The 22,036-nt window shown below is 43.0% G+C and overlaps 1 protein-coding gene across 5 annotated transcripts in view; it reads left to right on the top strand.

Moving 5' to 3' along the window:
• R3HCC1L (R3H domain and coiled-coil containing 1 like) overlaps positions 1-22,036 on the top strand; it is a 45,600-nt gene that overhangs the window by 16,621 nt on the left and 6,943 nt on the right. For 4 of the 5 annotated variants that reach the window (XM_089509631.1, XM_089509629.1, XM_089509630.1 and 1 more), the window contains exon 2: positions 10,557-12,424. In XM_089509631.1, the coding sequence (XP_089365757.1) occupies positions 10,571-12,424 (1,854 nt within the window). In that variant the 5' untranslated portion in view covers positions 10,557-10,570. The remainder of the gene's footprint in view (positions 1-10,556; positions 12,425-22,036) is intronic. The other variant, XM_089509633.1, reaches the window with a different exon arrangement.

Below are 22,036 nucleotides of genomic sequence, written 5' to 3'. Positions count from 1 at the left end.
GAGACCCCCTTTGTTTCAGCAGCTGTGGCTGCAAGGAAGCATTGAAATCAGCAAATGTCAGCAGCAGTAAGATAATAAATGTCCCCAAATTCACTTTGTTGCCAGCAGGCTGTTAGATCCTGGCTGGCCCAAGAGCAGGGATGGCAAACGTCTGATCCAAAAAAAAAAAAAAAAAAAAAAAAGCTGCATGAATGTTTTTAAAAGCTAGGTCCCATTGAGAGCTGATATAAATTCCTAGGAACCCATGTCAAACTTTTAGGAGCACAGGCAACTAAATACAGTAACTGGAGATTTTCCAAGCTTGCCTGAGAAAGGCATTTTTCATTTCTATATCTGCCAATCAAATATGCTGGACTTTTAGCTCAGGGTGGGCAGCTTGCTGCCTTCCTGATGTTGGATTGCAAGTCCAGTCATCCCATCATTGATTTTGCTGCACAGGACTGATGAGAGTTACAGCCAGCAAGCTACGAAAGGTCACAGGTTCCCTGTCCCCGCTTTAGCTAGTTCATAACACCATTCTTTATCATATTACATTAGTTATGCAGACATATTGAGGGAAACAGGTCTGTAGCTTTCCAAACATCAGTCCGGAGAGCTGTCTTTACAGTGCCGTTGATCTTGTAGTCAGTTGCTTGTTGGATCATCAAATAGGAACTAACAAAGTCTAATTGTCCTTTTGATACTAGGGCTGGTGGGCAGCAGTTGGACAGCTGTATCATTCTGTTGCCTTTTTGGTGTGCCTGCTAATTATTTCCATAGTGCTAATTCTACAATCTCTGATTAGTTTAAAACTGGTGCAGTGTGATGCCCAGTTTTGTTTTTGCCACACGAATGAACTCTGAAAGGTAATTATGAGCAGTGTCCTTGTATGCCATTGTCCCTCTGGAGCTATAGCTAAGTTAGTTGCCATCAGAGAGCCCCTCGAGCACCCAGTTTGCTTGCGTACAATCCCTTGTTCACGGTGGGTGTGGCTGTTTGGAAAGGAATAGATTAGACTTTGTGCTGAAAAATGACTCCTCCGGGCCGAAGCTGTCTTAATGATACGTTCTCTTCTCACCGAGTCAATAAAGATGAAGGGGACCAGTCTGCTGGTGAAATTAGCTTATTGGAGAATGGAAAAGATCCAAGAACTCTGCCTGTATCTCAGTTGGGAAATGGATTGTAGACTCCGTACTGTATATAAAAGTTTGCCCCACAATGAGAGGATGCTTTCCTACTTGTTCTGCCCCTGCGTTGGGCTGTGAGGAAAGAATTTTGCTACCTGTCTTTGCTGTCTTTGTTCTGTTCTCCAAAATGTGGGGTGAGTTTTAGAGGGAAGTTCCTGTGCAGTTCGGGAGAGTATGGAAAAAGATTGTGTCTGTAGTCATAATCACAAGGGATAGTTGCTTCAGGGGGCACCTCTTCAGCAGTAATTTGTGGTGCAGCCCTTAAGGATAGTGTGAGTAGAATGCCCTTTGCCTGCCATTTGTTTAATCAATTTATATCCCACCTTTTCCCCAGCACAGGATTCAAGGAGGCTTACAACCATTAAAAACACAAGAGACATAGCCATGGTCGTCTGGAATATCAATATGCAAAGGGGTCTTGTAGCACCTTTGAGACTAACTGTGTAGTAGAAGTTGTAGCATAATTTTTCATACACTTGTAGCTTATGCTACAGCTTCTTCTACACAACATAGCTGTGTTGGCCATGTAGCAAAGTGCATTATCATCCAAAATCCACAAAACAGTGATACCTTTATTGGGCCCACCAAAATGTACAATATACATGTTGCAAGCTTTTGAAGCTCCACTGTCTTCTTCTTCAGGCAAAGGTGTTAAAAAGTCATTCAGGAGAAAGGAATTTTTAAAAATTATTATGTTAGTCATAGCTCTGCATTTGGTCAAGATGTTGTGAGTGTTGTCTTCAATTCAGATGGTATGGGAGGATATTCATGCAGATGGGTCCCAACTCTCCTGGCCATGTGAGTACTGGGAGATTCTGTCCCAGTTGCCCTGCCAACATGTCACGGAATCTTCCAGTGCCCACAATGCCAGAAAGAGGAGGGGCTCATCTGCATGAATACCCTTCCATACCATCTGAACTGAGCCGCCCTGAGAGCCATTAGGGCTGAAGGGCAGGATATAAATACCTAAATAAATAAATAAACTGAAGACAACAGCCACAACATCTTGACCAAATGCAGGGCTATGACTAATATCATCAACCCCCCCTTCTTTCTCCAGTATTATTTTTGCCAGATGAAGAAGCCAGTTTATCTTTGAAAGCTTGCAACATATATTTTGTGCATTTTTGGCCCAATAACAGTGTCACTGTTTTGTGGGGTTTGGATGATACTCTACTACTTCTACACATTTAGTCTCAAAGGTACTACGGTACAATATCCCTTTGCATACATTAAGAACACAGTACAACTAAAAGCTATTAATACAAAGTTAAAATACAATTAAACCAAAATTCTGTTTATAAAAACACCAGTTAAAAACAGTTTACCAAAACCCATTTAAAACATAATAAAATAGAACCATGAGATTCCACATTAAAAGGTCAATCTGCTGTATCAGATTAAAAACCAAATGCTTACTTAAAGAGGTCTTTGCCTGCTGGCAGAAAGACAACGGAGAGTGGGCCAACTAGGCCTCCCAAGGAAGGGGGTTCCACAACATGGGAGGAGCCACCCAGGAAGGCTACCTCCTGTGTCCTCACCAAATGTGCCTGTGATGGTGGTGGGACCAGGAGAAAGACCTCCGCTGCAGATTTCAACGCTCAGGCATGCTCATATAGAGGGATACAGTCTTTTAGTTAATCTGGACCCAGGCCATGTTGGCATCAGAGCTTGGGAAAGTTAGTTATTTGAACTACAATTTCCAAAGTCCCCAGTTACTTGGAAAGTAACTTTTTTGAGTTTAATGTAGAGGCTGCACACAGTAAGAGCAGTTGAAGGAAGAGAGTCCCAGATTTCCATGGACCTACAAGTTGCATGGAATAGGTTGTCCCACATCCATATTCTAACAATCACACCATTAGAAAAATTTTACTAGAAGCTTAGGTTTGGCATGGGGCTGAATAGTGCAATCCAGGCTATTTAAAGCCTACCTCTTTTTAACCTATTAGGGACAGATTTAGGGAATGTGCAGGCCTCTGGATCTTGTTGAGCTACAACATAATCTAACTAGCATAGCAAACAGTGAAGCATGATAGCAGCTGTAATTCAGCAACATCTGGAGGGCAGCAAGTTCCACATTCCCCTGTTTTTGTGACAGACTGAAGCAGGCTGAAGTACGGTACGTACATCTTAAATATGCATCTTGAAAGATCTGGATACCCTGTACATTTTTTGTTTAAGAATATTGACCTTTTGCACTATATGTGTGTGAGGCTTCTACATGGGTTCCTTTGCAGCAATCTTGCCCTCTTGACTGTGGCCTCTCACACTCTGCTTTTATACTATATGTATGTGAGGCTTCTGTGTGGGTTCCTTTGCAGCAGCCCTGCCCTCCAGACTTTGTGGCCCCTGATGCTCTGCTTGCTGGGGATGGATCTGTTTTCACTTCAGATCAGATGAAGGGGAGAGGAGCAAGGTGGGGAAGGCAAACACAGCCTAATGCACCGGAGGTGCCTCGGAAATGAGAACCTTGGATGAATTCCTGGCCCTATTGATTGGTATACAGTTTATGCATCCTGACATTCATAATCTTGGTCTGCTGCTGATGGTCCAGATTAATGGGCCCAGGGGCTGTCCATCCGTCACTTCCCATTAATTACTAGAGAGGTGTTTTTCCAGTGATTTACCTGACAGTAGGCCATGATGAATACCCCTAAACAGAGTGGGCAGTGATTAATCATGTGGCCACACCCTTCCCCAACTCTTCCTTTCCCCTCAACCACAGGACAGACCCCCGAGCCATCCGTCTCCATAAACGTGGCCTGATGCATATTTATAGGGGTCTGGGGCCTGGCAGATAGCAGCCTTGCTGTTTGTGCCAAGGCTTATGAGAAATAAATCTCCCTGGCAAGTGGGGGCCGCAACTACCTGGGGCCTTGGGGTGGTGGTTAGGCTTGAAGGCTGCGCGGTTTGGGGTTTGGAGAGAAGGGTCAAGGGGTTTCAAAGATGAGGAAGAGAATGTGGCCAGGCAACAACCATAGGAGGTTTGAGAATCGGGATTCCTGGACTGTTTCTCCCCCCCCCCCCCTTTCTCTGGCCGAATGAGTGGGTTCTGGAGATCAGAAAGATAATGCCAGATTCTTCTATAGTCTCTTGGAGGTGAATGGAGTCTAGGGAAGGGCAAGAGGCTGGATCAGCAGAAGGGTTTCAAATGTAGGCATCAAGATCCTCTTTTCTCAGCCCTGCTCCAATTTGCTGCACGTGTAAAGTTGGCTGTTCATCTGTAACCATTTTTGCATTTGTAGAATGTGTCTGAGATCCTTCATTGAGGTGCAGTGAGACAGAGTACCTGTTTCCTGAGAGAGTGTGACTTTCCCAAGGTCGCTCAGTAGGCTTTTATGCTCGAGCGGGGGTTGAATCATGATCTCCACTCAAAGCACTATGCTGGATCTCAACCAACAACAAACCTGTTTCTTATATGTCTATACTAGGTGGGTGCATAACCGCTGCTCACATTGGCTGTGGGGTACACCCCTGTCCAGGTGGGTTTTGCTGTCTCTTACAGTTCTGATGCATTGAACATGGGAGAGGCTTGCTTGTGTTCAGTGCAGCCAGAATTCCCAGGACCTGTGGCAGTACCTGTGATACTCATAGGTAAGATCAAATGACCTTGTCTCTTGCTTGCTCATGCTCTGGATCCAGTGTATGCAGTGCTTGGAAAAATTACTTCTTTGGAGTACAAGTCCTAGATTCTCTTAGTCTGAAGGTTTAGATTAGCCTAGGTGGGAGCTTCTGGCAACTGGTGTTTAAAAAAAAAAAATCAAAGATTCCTTTTCCAGTCTCTTTTTGTAGCCAGTATCAAGTAGTATTGTGGTCTGGCTGATGAGTGACACCTGAGCTAGCCCCTATGTCTTCTTGTCATCTTTTGATAACCTTTCCCCCAGCCTTTGTGGCTGTTTCTTATTCTGTGTGTGCCTCTGTGGTGATGGTACCTGGGCTGACCAAGGCAAACTTGACAGTTAATCTCCTACCATTTTTGCATCTATCTCAACTTCAGCTTGGCACAATATCCAGCCTTCACTCACACCCCAGCAATTAAATTGTTCCATTTCCTGAAGGCATTATCCTCCCCACATGTGTTACATGTGTTTGGTCTGTAAGTGCATTTTCTATATTAGAATGTAGATCCAGTGTCACTGACACCAACCAATCCATTGCGCAGATTACTTGTGTTATTCCTCTCAAGCTCTAGAACAGAGATGGGAGCATATGGGCCTATACTGCAACTCCTATCATCCCACAGCTCTGGCTATTATGACTAGAACTGATTCAAATTAGAGTCCAGCAACCTCTGGAAGGTCACCTCCTCCCCAGTCCTGATCTAAAGATTTTATTTTTGTCTCAGATTTTACCTAAACATACCATATGGCTGCTGCTGGCTGGGCTTTGTGTTACTGCTCATGTCAATCCAGAAGCACCTATCAGTGTGAGGGGTCTCATATTTGCAGAGAGAAACAGCATCTGGAACAAGAATTTCGTGTATTAGTTCTTTTACTTGTTTGGAGTATGTGAGTGTTTGTGAGAGATAGTATAAGCAAGGAAGATTTAGTACTTAGCTGCATCCACTTATCCTTCATCATAGGAAAGCATAAGCTGACAGCACACAGTTAGCCCTCTCACACACCCACGGTAGGTTCAGAGCAACATTTTATCCTCTTGCTTTATTAATTTGTGAACCATCTGTACTATATATTTTCACTAGTACAACTAACAGGATACGCTTAACCACAAATATTTGTAGGCGTTTATATCTTCGGTCCTTGTTGGCTTAAGATGTATATAATGCACATATTGCGTAGAATCATAGAATCATATTGTTGGAAGAGACTGCAAGGGCCATCCAGTCCAACCCCCTGCCATGCAGGAAATCTAAATCAAAGCATCCTCAACAGATGTCCATCCAGCCTCTGTTTAAAGACCTCTAAGGAAGAAGACTCCACTACACTCCGAGGGAGTTTGTTCCATGGGAATGCAGTCACAATGAGGAGATAACACAACACAGCACAGCACCTCTTCCTGTTTATAGTGTTTTCATTACTCATGTAGTAGCACTGAGGTGTTTTGCAAACAAAGTGTGCAAAACACTATTCTGGACTTCTTATCTGTGACTTTAATATGTACCTGGATCATTTATGATACTAGACATCTGCTTGTAGGTCTTCTCCAGAATTTGAACTCAAGATTAGAGATGTTAAATATCCAGAAATTTTAAAGCCATGGGAAAAAAAGCCTGTTTGTCAGGGCGGGTTGCAGGGAATGTTGAAATAGACACAAAATTGATTTTCATATCAAACCTAAACTTATGTTACTGCTTTGCCAACATAGAAGGCTTTATTCATCATACAGCATAGCATGTTGTCCTGTTTGGTCTGTTTTTGAAATTTAAAAATGCAAAAGCCTGAATTTTGTGCAGACATAATTCTGAATATACACTATGCTAAAGACAGGGCTGTAGATTACTGCATTCTTTGTTAGCATGGATAAGTCAACTCATGTTTTTGAGGTCAATTTTTAAACTAAAATTTCTAGACTTATATATGAGTATGTATACCTATTTGTTACTGTATGAGACTGTTTCTGTCTAGTCTTAAGAACTAGGCTGCAAGCAAATTTGGATGCAAATTTGATTCTACACTGAAATTATTGAATGGTTCAATATTAAATTATCACAACCAATGAATATTGTCATTATTATTTTCCCATGAAGATGAAACCACTCACCCAATGCATCTTGGCTCTGAGTCTTGTATCTGACGTATGCGGAGAGAGCTAGCATGGTGTAGTGGTTTTGGTGTTAGACTAGGATCTTGCAGACTAGGGTTGGAATCCCCAGTAGGCCATGGAAACCCACTGGGTGATCTTGGGCAAGTCATACTCTCTCACCTCAGAAGAAAGCAATGGCAAAATCCCCTTTGAACAAACCTTGCCGAACAAACCTTGCCAAGAAAACCCTGTAATAATTTCACTTTAGGGAATCCATAAGTCGAAGTTGAATTGAAGGCACACAATAACACAACAGTATATTCACAAGAAGTATCATTCTCCAATTTTGTAGATTGTTTTACTTCCATGCTTTTACATTCAATTGCAAGCATTGTGAGTAACCCTTGTCTTAAAAAACATGTCATTCATTCTAAAAGTGGAGCAAATTACCCAAGTTTTTTCCCCCTGTGTCCTCCAAAGTTTTCAATTTTTCCACTGGAAAAACTGAAAATTTATTTTGGGACTAGGGGATGGGGGGGAAACCCTGTGTTTTCCCCCTAGACCTTCACATCTCTTCTCTTGATCGCTGGTACTGCACTGTAAACAATAATCATTTTTCTGGATCAACAAGCCATGATCCAGCTTTACATTTATTGAGTGTTCTATGCAAAGAAGGAATTGCAAACAGTTCAGAGCTTTTGAAGATAAGCATAATCTGACTTGCCCACTCTCTCAAGCAAACTAGGGAACTGAAATGCTAAAGGTACATACAGTACACAAATCATTATTTTAATAATGGTCATTAACAACCAGTAGTTCGATGGTAAGATAGACTTCCTACATAAGCATATTAACACATGTATTAGGATGAAAAGCCTTTGGCCTCTACAGTCGGCCCTTCTTATACACGGATTTTTTATACACGGATTCAAGCATACACGGTTTGAAAATGTTCCAAAAAAGTATAAAGTTACCTTGATTTTCCATTTTTTATAAGGGACACCATTTTGCTATGTCATTACATTTAATGGGACTTGAGCATACACGGATTTTGTTATACACCGGGGATCTTGGAACTAAACCCCAGCGTATAACAAGGGTCCACTGTATATGTGTTCTAGTAGGTATTCATTGTTTAGAAATTCACCAGACCATCTATTCTTCCTCACCAACAAATACATCTACATTCAAAGTGGGATGCAGTCATTATGTGAACCTTGTAAGTAAGCAAGCTGAAGGTTTAGCTTGTTAAACGAAGTGAGATAGATAGAAGAGAGACCTGTCACTTGACACTTTGATGGTGGAAACTCACACTGTGACCAACAAAAAGAGAAACCCATTGCTAATTCTGTGGAGTATAGATTAGGAAGTCTTGAGTGTAAAAGAAACTTCTCTAGTGAAACTCCTCCACGGACAGCAGAAGATGCTATTGCAACTTTAGGTTAGGCATCAAATATAGCTTCAAACTATTTTCTTCATTTGACTGATTGTTGCTCCTGTTCTAAATTGTGCATTTTCTGTTCAGCTTTCCTGTTCTTGAAAACTAGGTGTTGACTAGCTTTGGAGACAAAGATTTGTGTACTTATCAAGTAGACCATCGCACCAGTCCATTTGAGAGTGAATTTCAATCATTTTGTAAATAGCAATCTCTTTTCTAATTTTAAAGCACCTTGAAGGGTTGATGACAACCATTACTGTGGTTCCCTGCAGGATAGAGACAAAACAGATAAAAGCCTTAAGGGAGGTTGGTTAGAGCTTGAGGCAGGTGGGGTCAAAAGGTTGATGTGCAGGAGAGAGTAAATGGAAATTTGCCCATATCACATTTTGTAAATAGCAATGCAGTCTTGGATATGAACATGTCATAAAACAATAGAATTCTCTTCTGTACCCAATAAAAAGTCGTTGTGGCTTATTTGGACATGATGTGGGGCTAAGCCTATATCTGAAAGTGTTCAGGGATAAAAAGCTTCAAAGGACTGGACGCCAACAAACTTGAAAATATTCCCTCCCTCAAAAAATAATTTAAAAAAACCCAAATCTTGATTTTCCCATTTCATATAAGGGACATTATTTTACTATGTGTTGTGTATAATGAGATCTGAACATCCACAGATTTTGGTATCCACAGGAGGTCCTGGAATCAAACCCCAGCAGATATCAAGGGTCCACTGGACTATGTGTGTTGTGTTCTTTGCCTGCAAGTCATTTCTGACTTAAAAGCAACACTAGGGAGAATCAATCACAGGGTTTTCTTGGCAAGTTTCTTCAGAAGGGGGGTGCCATTGCCGTCCTCTGAAGCTGAGAGACTATGACCTGCCCAAGATCACCCTGTGAGTTTTCATGGCTGAGCAGGGATTCGAACCCTGCTCTCCAGAGTCATAGTCCAACACCCAAACCACTACGCCACGGTGGCTTTCTTTACCAAGGTATTTCTCTAGAAATTTCTGCAGAACAGTATCTGATTCTAAGTATAGATCACTATGAAAGTGAAACATCAAAAGACATTGGGTCACTTTGGATGTATGCAGTTTAAATGCTGCATCAGTCCTAAGAGGCCGGAAGCCATGCCAAAGCCACGCTCCAGTCCTAAGGACTAGAGCACAGCTTTGATGCAGCTTCAGGCCTCTTAAGATGCCTATGTCATTTAAACAGCATACCTCCAAAGTGACCCGAAGCAGCTTTATTTTGGCCTGTCTGTTCGGGCCCATAATGTTTTAGAATTTCCATACTGTTGTATAATCTTGCATGGACTAACCTGTTTTTTAGATTTTTGAAGGAGTAGTTAGGGTACTCTGTTGCAGCTCTGTTTATTGTTAAGCATATTTAAAAAAAGAATTGGAAACATTTTGATAAAAATGATGTGAGGAGGTTACACAAGATTATTACAGGCAAGTGGGTGATATTTCAGTAGCTTGCATTACTACAGTGGAACCTCGCCATATGCGGGGGATCCGTTCCGGATCCCGCTGCGTATGGCGATTTCCGCCTATGCTCGAGCCCCATTGTAAACAATGGGGCTCGTGCACGGTGGTGTGGAGGTGCGCAGGGCGTAATGGGCGCGCGCGCGGCGCAACAGGCGCGCGCGCCCATTCAACTGAATAGGACGTGCCGCCCCTTCTGCCCTGCGTGCGCCCAGCAGCTTGAGCGCGTACGCTCAAAGCCGCTTATAAAAAGTCAGCGTATGCGGAGGCCCCACTGAATATGTCTTACTTTTCAATGACTGGTTATGTTCTAGTCTTTGACTCAATAGCATTCAGTGACTGTCTGTATGCTGTCCCCTTCCTCCTCTCTTTCTTACTGTTGTACAATTTTATTTTAAAAAATCTGATGTGGCCATTGAAAATTGGAATTCTGAAACTAAATAAAGAAAATAAAAACATCTGTACACTGGATATCAGGTTTTGGTTTTCTTATCACATAATGCATACAGCCCTGGTTACTTATGATGCTGTCATAACTGCAGACCAGTACTCTGCTCAGAGGAACTTGTTCTCTTGGCTAGCTCTGCCTCCACCTTATCCATCTTTCAGTACCATTCTTGTTTGGAAGAGGCATCTTTTGGAACTTGGTCTGTTCCAAGCTAAGCCAAATTCTACACAGGCTGTGCTGTTGTTTTCACGTTTCCACCTCACCTGGGCTTGAATTGCTGTACTGCTGCATTGCACTGATTGCTTTCCTTTCTTGTAGGTGCTGGAAGCACTATGCAGCCAGATACAGAGAGAACCCGGCCACGGCCCAAGAAACCTGATATGGCCTTATATGTTCCCAAGGCACGACGGGATATGGCGATCTCAAAAACCAGTTCCAAATGTGGGCAAGAGGAGAGTCATTGTCCCATAGGGAAGGAAAGCATTAAAGGCTGTAAGGCGAGCCAGAGTGCCAGAGCTGGAAGAAACCTGCTTCACAGTGGTCAAGGAGGAACTGGCTCCCCCAGGCAAGCAAGAGAACCTTTGTCTCTTGACTGGAGTCATAATGCATTTTGCCAAAGTAACCCAAGCCCAAAGGTGCAGGAAGAGGAGAGATTGCAGTCCCAACAGAATTCCAGATTGCATCAGTTCCTCCCTTTTTCCAGCCTCCTAGGCCCAGTGTCGACACCACTGCCCAACAGTGAGGGAGAAATGCCTTTGGAGTGCTCCATGACACCCTGTGCTGAATGCCTAAAGGGACTGGCAGAGCTCCATCTTCAGGCAGGGCAGACTAAGGTAGCTCACACTTGGGGACAAGATCATCTAGTTCCATCAGCAAGTCAGGACACTTTCTCTTTGCAAAGAACTCACACTCTTGGCAGGAACAAGCAGTCAGGAGCACTTCTCCCAGACCAGGTAGGGCTGAGTGAAGAAAGTATGCAAGTGTACAACAGTGATAGACTCATGAGTCAGAGACAGCTGAGTGAAGTGAGTGTGTTGGGTAGCAAGGAGAGCATAAGGAAAGCTGTACCCATAGGTGATTCAGAACCAACTAGAATAAGACAGGATGACATATCTGAAAATGGGAGCAATTGGGTTCCAGATAGCACAAAAATATGTGAGGATGACTCACCATGTACAAGTGAAAGACTGTCCGATCAGGCAGTAATAGGCAAGAGTAGCCTGCTGGGGCACTTTGACGAGAGCATCCTGGTTTGCACAGAAGTGGTTGGATGTGATGAGTTTCAGTGCCTAGATGAGAGCAACTCCAATCAGACAGAGATGAGTGGTAGCAGTATCTTGGAAGATACTCACAGGCGACTTGCAGTGCAGACAGGACGAGAGGCAGGCAGTAGTACCAAAGATGTTTTTGTTCAGGCACAAACAAGTGAGCATAGCACACTAGAAAATGGAAGAGAGTGTGGGAATAATGTGTCTAGCCATGTAGTTGAACACATGTCTGATCAGAATGACGTGAGCTTGGAACATGGGCCTGAATACTGGGATCAGAGTGTTTTGACTGATAGCCTAAAAGAGAGTGCAAACAAGCATTTCCAAGATGGCTCAGGGATTGCTGCAGGCCATAATTGTTCAAATAGTCCCTGTGGGAGATTAAACAGTCTGCCCTGTTGTGTCTTCGAGATAGTGGAGGATAAAACAGGACAGGTGTGTAGCAATGAAGGTGGGGAAGGGGGAAGCTTCTCCAGTACTACCTGCAAATGTGAAGCTGATGCTCCTGAAGCTGCACAGTTGATGGGAGAGGCCAGTTTGGATTTAGGAGATCAAAGCACTGAGGGGAGAGACAGTGCTGCATCCAGCAGGTCTTCCCAAGAGGCTGCTATCCAGTTCCTGGAATGTGCCTCTGAGAAGATGGCTTGCTCTTCAGAGAGCATTCTACCCAGAGCAGGGGCACCCTTAAGTGACAGCTCTGTGGAAGAGCCAGCCCATGGGGATGTGGGCATGAGGTTAAACCATCCACCCAAAACAGAAAGAGAAGCTGGACAGAAAGTGCCATCCAGTTGGGAGGAACCCACTAGAACCAGTGCCGGTCCTGGAACTCATGGTGAGAATGACAACATGGCAGATGAAAGCTGGGATGCTCTGTTTAATGATGATGGTGAATGCCGGGACCCACACTTTCTGGAGGGGGTGAGTACTGCATGCAAATCTTTCCCAGAGCGGAGGGCCATGGGATATAGTGGTAGGAGTGATATGTGTGGTTGCAGCATGTGGCACAGCTCAGTTTGAAGCTAATGTATGTTTACTTCTAAGGTCCTAAGTAGTTGGCTCAACCTGGATCCATCCTCTTTTTGTCTGCAGTGTTTATATTTTGTGATTTTACTTCCTGTCCCCCTTCACTCTTTCCCCCCCCCCTCTAATTCCATTATTTTTGAGGCTGATGAGAAAGAGGCCCATACAGAGAGTATATGGATACATGATTTTGGTGACTTGCAGACTTAAGAAGCAAACGAAAACTGCAGAATCAGATGTCCTTCTTAGTGCACGCCAATGAAAACCTTGGCTAAATTCCAGCCTGAATATTTAACAAAACCACTACACACATTTCAGAACTTTCTTGATAGCCATGAGGACTAATAATTTGCTTTTTAAAAGTTACAATAAGAATTTGGGATGGGGGATCTTCACAAATTTTTCTGCTACATGGACATGATTTCTGTTCCTTTTAATAATAATAAGCAGTTCTAATGTGGTCTGCAAGGAAATCAGTGGGTTAAATGTTGGTCCACAGGTTGTGTGGCTAGTCAGTACAACTCTCCAATACAAGTGATGGCTGAGAAAGCATGGGCTAAGAAATCTTACATCCAGCGCAGGCTGAGCTTCCCAGTGCTTGCTAAACACAGCACGACCATTTCTCTGTGGTGCAAACGAGAAATATACTTGGTTGACAGTATATAAAATGCATGCAATAAAGCAGGCGGAAGTGCTATGCTTGGTGCCTGTGTTGCTGTGGAGAGGAGCCATCATGATGACCGCCAGGCGTGGAGAGATGTACCATGAAGTTTCATGGAAATGGCAGTTTTTTAATTGGCTCCGGCTTGTTAGTGTAGTGCCTTGCGAGGGTAGCGTTTGAACGAATAGCAACGAGAAGCTCAGCGTGGGGAGTGTGCAGCCTTCCCTTCGGTTTACGAGGAAAGCTCTATGTTGGCTTGATGGCTGTGAGCCCCTTATTAAAGCTTAAATCAATACCGTAAACCCTGTACTTTTGGAGTGACACAAAGGTACCTAAAGTAACAAAGTATCCTAATATTGCTGCAAAGTGCATGCAGGTCTGCATGGGACTCAGGGCTTATCTCAATGGATTAAGCTTGCTAATAGTTCCTGCAAACCATTGAAATTAACTAAGAAGGCTCATTACCAAGGGTTAGCTCATAAACCATCCTAAACTCTTGGTAATGGAGGCTGTTAAAACTCCATGGGGGCAGCTTTTACAGGAAGTGGCTTTGGGTTCACTGCTACTTATTCCAGGCAGTAATGGCATGGAAATTAAAAAACCCACCCTCCTTAAGGTAGGTAACTTTCCATTTAGTGTCCAGGCCAGATCATGCACTTGGTACAAAGGAACCATCTGTCATTCACCAGTTGTCCTTTCAACAGAGATGACAACTCATGAAGTAGATCCTGGTTGCCTTGTTGCAGAAGGGGCAGCCAGGATGGAATTCCCATCCCACCCCCACCCCCTCACACCCCATGAATATCTTTGCATGTGCATTTCATTTCACAAGCAAGTCTTGTGTTTCCCATTGATTGGCGCTGGTTCTGTACATCAAGGCAGCCAAACATCATCCACTAGTTTCCAGGCAGATGTGGGGAGGAAAAAACCATGTACAAGGAAAAAATGGTAGAGGTGACCTGCTTGTTTCACACAGGTCCATAACTCTGAAGTTTAATAACCACTTTGGGTTGAGGAGAATTATTTGCATGCTGGAAGACACCAGGAAAAGGGAGGGAAAAACGGTTTAGATTATCAAGCTTAGAACTGTATCTTTATCTTTATTTTTCTATATGGCTGGCTCTGCTCCATTGGTCTTATCAGAGCAGTAGTGCGTCAAGATGGCTGGGCTTAAGCATACAGTGTGGCATGAAGTGCTCCTGTACAGATCTTGGAAAAGGTTTTTTCTTCTGTTACAATTTGCAGAGTCCCCCAGCATGATCACTCTGCAACTCCGGGAGTTGCAGTTCACAAAATGTAAATTTTCCAAACTGCTTCTCTGGCAGGGTTCCCACTTCCAGTTCCTATGGACAGACTTGACCTACTTGTAAGATGGGTTCTCTGGTTTACAATCTTTTAAAAATTTAAACCAAGTCTGTGCCTGTTTTTATCAGAGAATTGATACCAGTAAGTTGTTGACGTTAAAAAGCACTAATTTTAGAAAGCCAGGGATAATTTCCTCTTAGTTATATCACATGCAACCTCTCCAAGCAAGGTGCAGCCAACCAAATTCAAAGAGAGTAGGTGTAGTATCTGGAGTCAGTACTCTTAAGAAGAACTGGGTAAAGACAGCAGGCAGATTAGGGAAAGCTAATGAATAACTGATGACTTGGGCACTATGAGGGGGATGCTACTGTGGTGTAGACATTTCTTCAACATTATGATAACTATATGAAAAGGCAAGCCAAACTCATCAGAGCTAGCCTCAAGAAGAAGAGCCCTCTCTCTATGCCTACTGTCATCATCAGGCCTGGGAGGAAGTGAAAAAGACAGGCCCAACTCCATCAGGCCTAGCCGTGAATTACCTTGACTTATGTCTCTCTGTTTTATCTTATTTTATTGTATTGTATTTTATTGTATTCTCTATGTATTTTTATTGCTATAACAAGTCCGGATTCCTTGTGATTGGGCGGGCTATAAATTATTATTATTATTATTATTATTATTATTATTATTATTGTCATCTTAGCAACAGCGGTTCATTCATGGAGGATTCCCAAGCATTCCACTTGCTATGGTGAGGGACAGACCCAGACAACATGCTTGAAGCTTGCAGATAAGACAAAAATGATTATGTGGTGCTTCTCTCATGAGTGTTTTTATCATAGTCAGAGAGGAATATGTGAAGGCATTGATGTAAGACAGGCTTCCCCAATCTACTGCTACTACTACTTCCCCAATGTTCTGGATTACATGCCCATCATCTCCAGCGTGCATGATCATGTTGCTGGGGATGGTTAGAGTTGTAGCCCAAAAATCTGCCAGGAGCCTAATTTATGGAATGTCTAGACCAGTATTCATGTCATACAGCATTCTGTTTTAGCAGTGTCATTGTCCTTCACTGTCCTGGAACAAATCTTCTATTGTTTCTCCCCTATCTGTAACTGCCTATCTCCATGTCAGTATGCATCTTCCTCCTGTTCTGTTCTGGAACTGGGTTTAGTTCCAGGCCTCCCCAAGTGTTCATTTGCTACTGAACTCTGACACATGCTACTGCTATAAGATCAGCTTTATGGACTGTAAATGATGTAGATGATACACAGTGGGGAGGTATTCCAGCCCTTTCACTGATAGAATCCAGCATTCCTCACAGCCAAAGGTAGAACTGGTCCCCCAAAGAAATGCTATCCAGACTATCCCTGACCAGCAATCAGATTCCCAGCACTATGAGGCATCACCCTAGGCAAGGCAATGGAAGATGGACTTATGTAGAAGCAAACAAAGAAAATCAGAGTACACAAACACGACCCATTTCTCACCATTAGCAATGATAACAGTGCAAGCAGGTTAACAACAGAGGAAAATTCACTCCTCCAATCTTCTTATCTTTTTCCAGCCTCAACCTACCATGCTAATGCAAAAAGTATCAAACAAGGTCACTAATACAAATTGACATTTCATGCTAATGAACAGCAGTTAACATTTGGCCATGATGCTAAAAAGAACACAACCCATCTCCCTGCTTGGAAGACCCAAATCAGTGTACTCTTAGAACTGTTATTTTGATTTCTCCTATGTACCTTAATGCACGCTTGGGAATCGTGCAGCTCTCTGTGTGTTCTTGGGTGTAACCTGCAGCATTCCTCACCATTGGCCTGTTGAACTGCTGGGACCTGCAATCAAATAACATCAGGAGTGTTTTATGATTCCCACTCTTAATAAACACTGAAGAAGTGCATGTGACTGCATTAATATAAGTACAGTACATGTGTTCCTGATCCATTTTGCTAGATTTGATTCTTTCCCCCACTTTCAGTCAGCTTTTTGAGCAAAAACTAAGCTCTAAGTTTGTGAAGTAGGTAGATTTACTGTCTTGTAAGGGAAATTAGCCGATGTAGTATAAGAATGCCCTGTCAAACAGGGACTGTGCTAGAAATTCACCTTAAAGAAGAAAAGTATTTTGATAATGAAAGAGAAGAAAGGACAGTAGCCAGGAAGAGGAACAGCACAAGACTTTTTTCAAGACCAATTATACCAAAGCTTGTACTTCTTTAATGAGGTACAAGATTTTGTGTGGATAAAACAGGACTTGGGTTGCAGACTGACAGAGCTGGGAGATGTTGTATAGGCAACACCCTTTCCTTCTTCTGTGAAAATCAGCACCAGAAGATGCAGGGAAACAAAAATAATAAAAGCTGCCAGTGGGGAGTAGCTCTAATAAAGGGTCCATTTACACTTACAGTTAGACCTGATTTTGCCACAGTATTCATTATGAGATACATCATTATTCTAGGTCAATTTTCCTCTGTCCTGTGGTAAATTATTCAGCGGAGTGTTGTAAATTACTGTGGGGAAGTTCTTTACTTAGGTTAAAACCCTGCTTCTTTAACTGTATATACACTGCGAGTTTGTGACTAAGAGGATCTTTGAGTATTCAGGAAAATGTGGTAGTGAAATTTGCAAACAGGATTTCAGCAAAGTCCAGAATTTGGGTTTTTTGTGCAGTTCTAATCCAGTCACTTTGTTGATGCAGCTATGCACTTATGCATATCTTTCTGCTTGTGTTTAAAAAAGAACAAGATGAAGTAAAAATAGAGAAAAAGTGGCAATCCTGAGAAAACAACTCTTGTCTAAATAAAGCTCTATGTGTGCTTTACTTGCTCCAGTGAAAAACTTAGCCTAGTCCCACACAGTAAGGTCAGTATGACTCATATTGTGTAGGGGATGGGTACTGAGGTTGAGAGTCTGTGAAAATAGGAATTAGGAGGACAGGTAGAAGATGTTTTCTAAATGTACACCAAGGGAGGTGTTTTGCAAGGGTTTATGCTTTGTCAGTTATATGCTGCAAATTTGTTTACATATGCCTGAGATGTGAGCAATGCTATTTACTTGAAGGCCATCCAATCCAGCCATTTCTTCAAGAAAATAACCTTGTATCCTCTCACTCAAAAGGAGATTATTTTCTCCAAATCAGAACAAAAATGTTAATTTACAGTGGGAAATGTACAACATTTCTCTTGTTATATTTGGAACAGTTAATGTTTATATTTGTATGCTCTGTTCCAACAAGGAAAATGGCTGTCTTTACAGATTTGTGCATCCATGTCATTCCTCCAGTTACCCATAGAAACTATGCCATCATCCATGGAAATGGATGTCCTCTTAATGCACTGGAGCGTGTCCGGACCATGCTCTATGAGGACCGGCTTACAAAGCTGCATATGTTTAGCCTGGAGAAGAGAAGGTTAAGGGGTGACATGAGAGCCATGTTTAAATGTTTGAGGGGATGGCATATTGAGGGTGAAGCAAGCTTGCTTTCTGCTGCTTCAGAGACTGGAACATGGAGCAAGGGATTGAAGCTACAGGAAAAGAGATTCCCATCTAAACATTAGGAAGAGCTTGTAAGATCTGTTCATTGTTGGAATACGCTGCCTCGGAGTGTGATGGAATCTCTGGAGGTTTTTAAACCAGGACTGGACGGTCCTTGTGGTTGCTTCTAGTTCTATGATTCTATAATTCTATGATTCTATTAAATATAATATATCATGGAGCGTGATTTTTGACAATCTTCTTATTTTGAGAGGCTGTAACTGGCCAATCCTTGGTGTATGCAAGATTAACATTTTGGGGGTTTGAAGATTGCACATGTATATCTCTTGACCTAATGGTATTCCCATGGTAATGAGACTTGTCCAAAACTTGCCACCATGCCTCTCTCTTTTGTAGGCTGTCTTATCTGTCTTGAAAGCTGAGGAAACAAGCAGCAGTCAGCATGCTGCCCCTGGTTGCCTGGTACCTGTACCGTCACGGATAAATCTTGGAAAGCGTTGAGCTGTGGCAGACAGTTTTCATTTCCTGTGTCCTCTTGCTCCCTGCTGCCTGTGTATCCGCTGGCAGAACCTTTCCCAGCACAGGACAAGTCTTGAACATTAGTGATCTCTGGGAAGGAGACTGTGAACAGGAGGCTGGGACTGTGTTAATGCAGCGCTTTGGGTGCGCAGTTCCTGTAAGCAACCCAAGACAGGAAACTCCAGCATTTAATGGGCTCACCCTCTCAGTGGCATGCAAATCATTGCAGTAACACAATGCCATGCATCCACTGCCTTACTTGATATGGGCTTGCACTCTGTAGCTGCACAGCAGGCTAATGTTGGTTGAGATTAAATTTGCACAAAGCACACCAAGCTTTAAGAAGCTCTTCCCTTCCTTCTCTTCCTATGGCTGTACAGACAAATTCCATTTGTTCATTTGGTGAACTGCAATGCTTGGATCTTTTGCCCCCTGTGCTAAGCTGCAAGCCTTTCTGTTGGTGTTCCTTCTGCTGGGACTAGTGATTTGTGAAGGACAGGGTGCTCAAGTAGTGTGCGTTCTCCATGGTGTCTGATAATCTGCCACACCATTGGATATTATGAGTGTCCTGCTTCCTCAGGCACTTTTTGGGCCTAATCCTGCTGGACCTGATGTTGTTCACTTGGATTCCAAGTGCTCTGGTTCATCACTTGGCCCCCACTGAGGCATATACTTCTTTCTGCCCATTTTACTTCTGCTTCATCCCTTTCTCTCTAAATCCACTCACAAATTTACCTAACTGGAGAAATTATCTGAATTACGTCTCTTATTGACTGAAATGGCTGGAATTTATAGACTCTCCATAGACGGCTGTGGCTTGCATTGGTCCAGGTTCTTGGGGGAAGCAGACACGAGCCTGCCTGAATTATAGACTCCCTCACCAATATGACCTGTACTGATCTGTGCAGCTTGGGGAACCAGTGTGAGCTGCCTGTGCTTGCAAATCACCAGCAGCTGGGCCCAGCATCCAGCAATCTATCTTCGTGAAGCCATGGGTGGCTTGGCAGGCTTGAAGGGTGAAGGTTTACCAGGCTATCCCTTTGGACCACAGGCTGAATGGCCAGGCCAAGGCACTTCAGCACAGGGGCTGTCTTGCCCATTAGGTCTTTAACTTGCTGGTCTGGGGTAAACAGCACGCATTTCTCAACCTGATCTCTGCCAGCATTTTGTGCTGTTGCTAGAGGGAGCCTCAGTACCTTTTCTGTAGGGGCAGCCATCGTGTCAGCTTTTGGGGACTAAGAAGGCCATGGCATGCAGTGCATTCTGCTGTGAATAGTGGCAGTGTTGTAGTTATTTATAAAAAGATGGTCATAAGCTTCATTGCAGAGGTGAGTATGCCCAGGAATCTGTCCCTCCTGGGGTTTCCAGACAGCTCTTGGGTTTCCTCAGATGGCTGTGGCCCTTTTCCCAATTGCATTCTGATTTAGTAGTTTCCCAGCTATTGTACAGACATTTTTGTTTCCATTTCTAAATGGTTGGAATTCTGTCCTGATGGTAGTCTTTGTCTTGAATACAGGTTATGCATCAGGACAATCAAATATGGCACACCCACTTCTTTAAGAGCGATCCATTATTTTTCATGATTAATACAATCAAAGCTTTGTTATAATCTATAAAACACTGAGTGATTTTCTTTTGAAATTCTTTGGCGGGCTCCATTATCTAACATGTGTTTGCAATATGATTCCTAGTTCCTTGCTTTCCTGAAATCAGCTTGGATATCTGGCATTTCTTGCTCCAAATATGGTAAAAGATTTGGTTGTAGAATTTTGAGCATCACTTTGCTTGCATAGGAAATTAATGCAATGGTCTTATAGTTATTATTATTATTATTAACCTTTATTTATAAAGCGCTGTAAATGTACACAGCGCTGTACATACAATCTTTTTAATTAGACGGTCCCTGCCCTCAGGCTTACAATCTAAAAAGACATGACATAAAAGGAGAAGGGAAAGGTGGTGGGGCTAGTAGGCTAATACATATAAAGTACATAGCAATACAGGAAATGGTTTGATAAAACAGGCACCAAAAAAACATCAAATAGCAAGTGGCAATTATGCAATGCCTGGGAACGCCTCTCTGAACAGGATGGTCTTCAACTCTGTTTTGAAGCTGGTTAAAGAAGTGATGGCCCTTGCTCGCGGGGGGAAGAAGGTTCCAGGAGTGAGGGGCAGCGAGTGAAAAGGGGCTAATTCAAGATGGGGCAGAGGAAATCCTGGGCTGGGACAGCAGACCTTGACTACCAGAACGGAGGGCCAGTTACTCCAGTCCCTGCTGTCTTTTTTCTTGGAGATTGGAATACATACTGAGTGTTTCCCATCTGTGGGCCATTGTTTTGCTCTCCATAATAACAAGAATGTGGTGTGCAACAACTAAACTTTCACCATAGTCAAATCTGGAGAGCACTTTAAAAGCCAGAAGAGAATAGATCCAATGCAGGCAAGGTTAAAAGACGTGGGAAGCCTGACAGATAAATACATCTGAACTGCTTGTCCAAAAGACAAGAAAGGAGCGAGTAGTCGAATCTCCAATGAGTGCTGCCACTGAAAAGGCCCTATCCCACTTTTGCATTAGCCACACCAGTTTTGGCAAGATAGTGTAAAGCAGAGTCTAGGAAGACAACCATAACTGACAGGGAGGTTCAGGTTCAGGAGTCAGTCCTTCAAGCATTCTTGTTGCAAGACATTTTGGGCTTTGGGGGTAATATAAACAGAATATGTGCCTAGAAACAAATCAGAAGCCAGTGTGTTTTAAACAGGACAGATATAATGTGCTCAGAAAAGCAGACACGAAAGCCTATTCTGGCTGCGACATTTTTCACAAGCTGTATCTTCTGAATTTTTTCAAGGGCAACTGTACATGGAGCACCCTACAGTAATTGCAGAGGAACTCATTTCCCCTTAGTAGCTGTTAGTAAGACCAGCTTACTTCATGCTTCCATTCCTCTCCCATCCACAGTACCAGTTTGCACATAACCACTGGAGTTGGGAACCATGTCAGTGGAGTGTCCCCCAACATCTTCTGAGGCGACTTTAAAACACATACATGCACATGCTCACTCACACATTTCTGAACATTTTATATCATCAGTGATTGGTATTAATGTGTTAATGTATTCTTTAGTTTGGAGTCTGTTCACACAGTAGCTATTCTTGGGAATAATTGTGTCCAGATTTACTGTGCTGCATCTCCCAGCCTGACTCCTCCATGTCAGTTCTTCTCCTTTCTCTTATTTATCTTAATTCTTCTACTTTTACTCAGATAACTACCTGTTCAGTAAGCAGAGTTTTGCAGCTGCCTTTGGAGATCAGTTTTGGTGCCACTAATTCCCTGCTGTGCACTGTGTTGAAGTGTCAGTATGCATATTGGCTGGGAGCAAGAGCCCAGCAAATTCTCTTGACTCGTGGATCTTGGGAGCAAGGACCTAATCTTTCATCCCCCAGAAAGACTGAGAGAACCACCTCCCTAGATCTAGTGAAACAGCAGAGGGAAATGGTTAATGAGGAAAGTATGCAAGCAG

Source organism: Sceloporus occidentalis, unplaced genomic scaffold (genome assembly GCF_023333645.1).
Source record: "Sceloporus occidentalis isolate IW3139 unplaced genomic scaffold, rSceOcc1.0.p SCAF_2, whole genome shotgun sequence".
NCBI lineage: Eukaryota > Metazoa > Chordata > Lepidosauria > Squamata > Phrynosomatidae > Sceloporus > Sceloporus occidentalis.
This window is presented reverse-complemented; position numbering and strand designations above follow the sequence as displayed.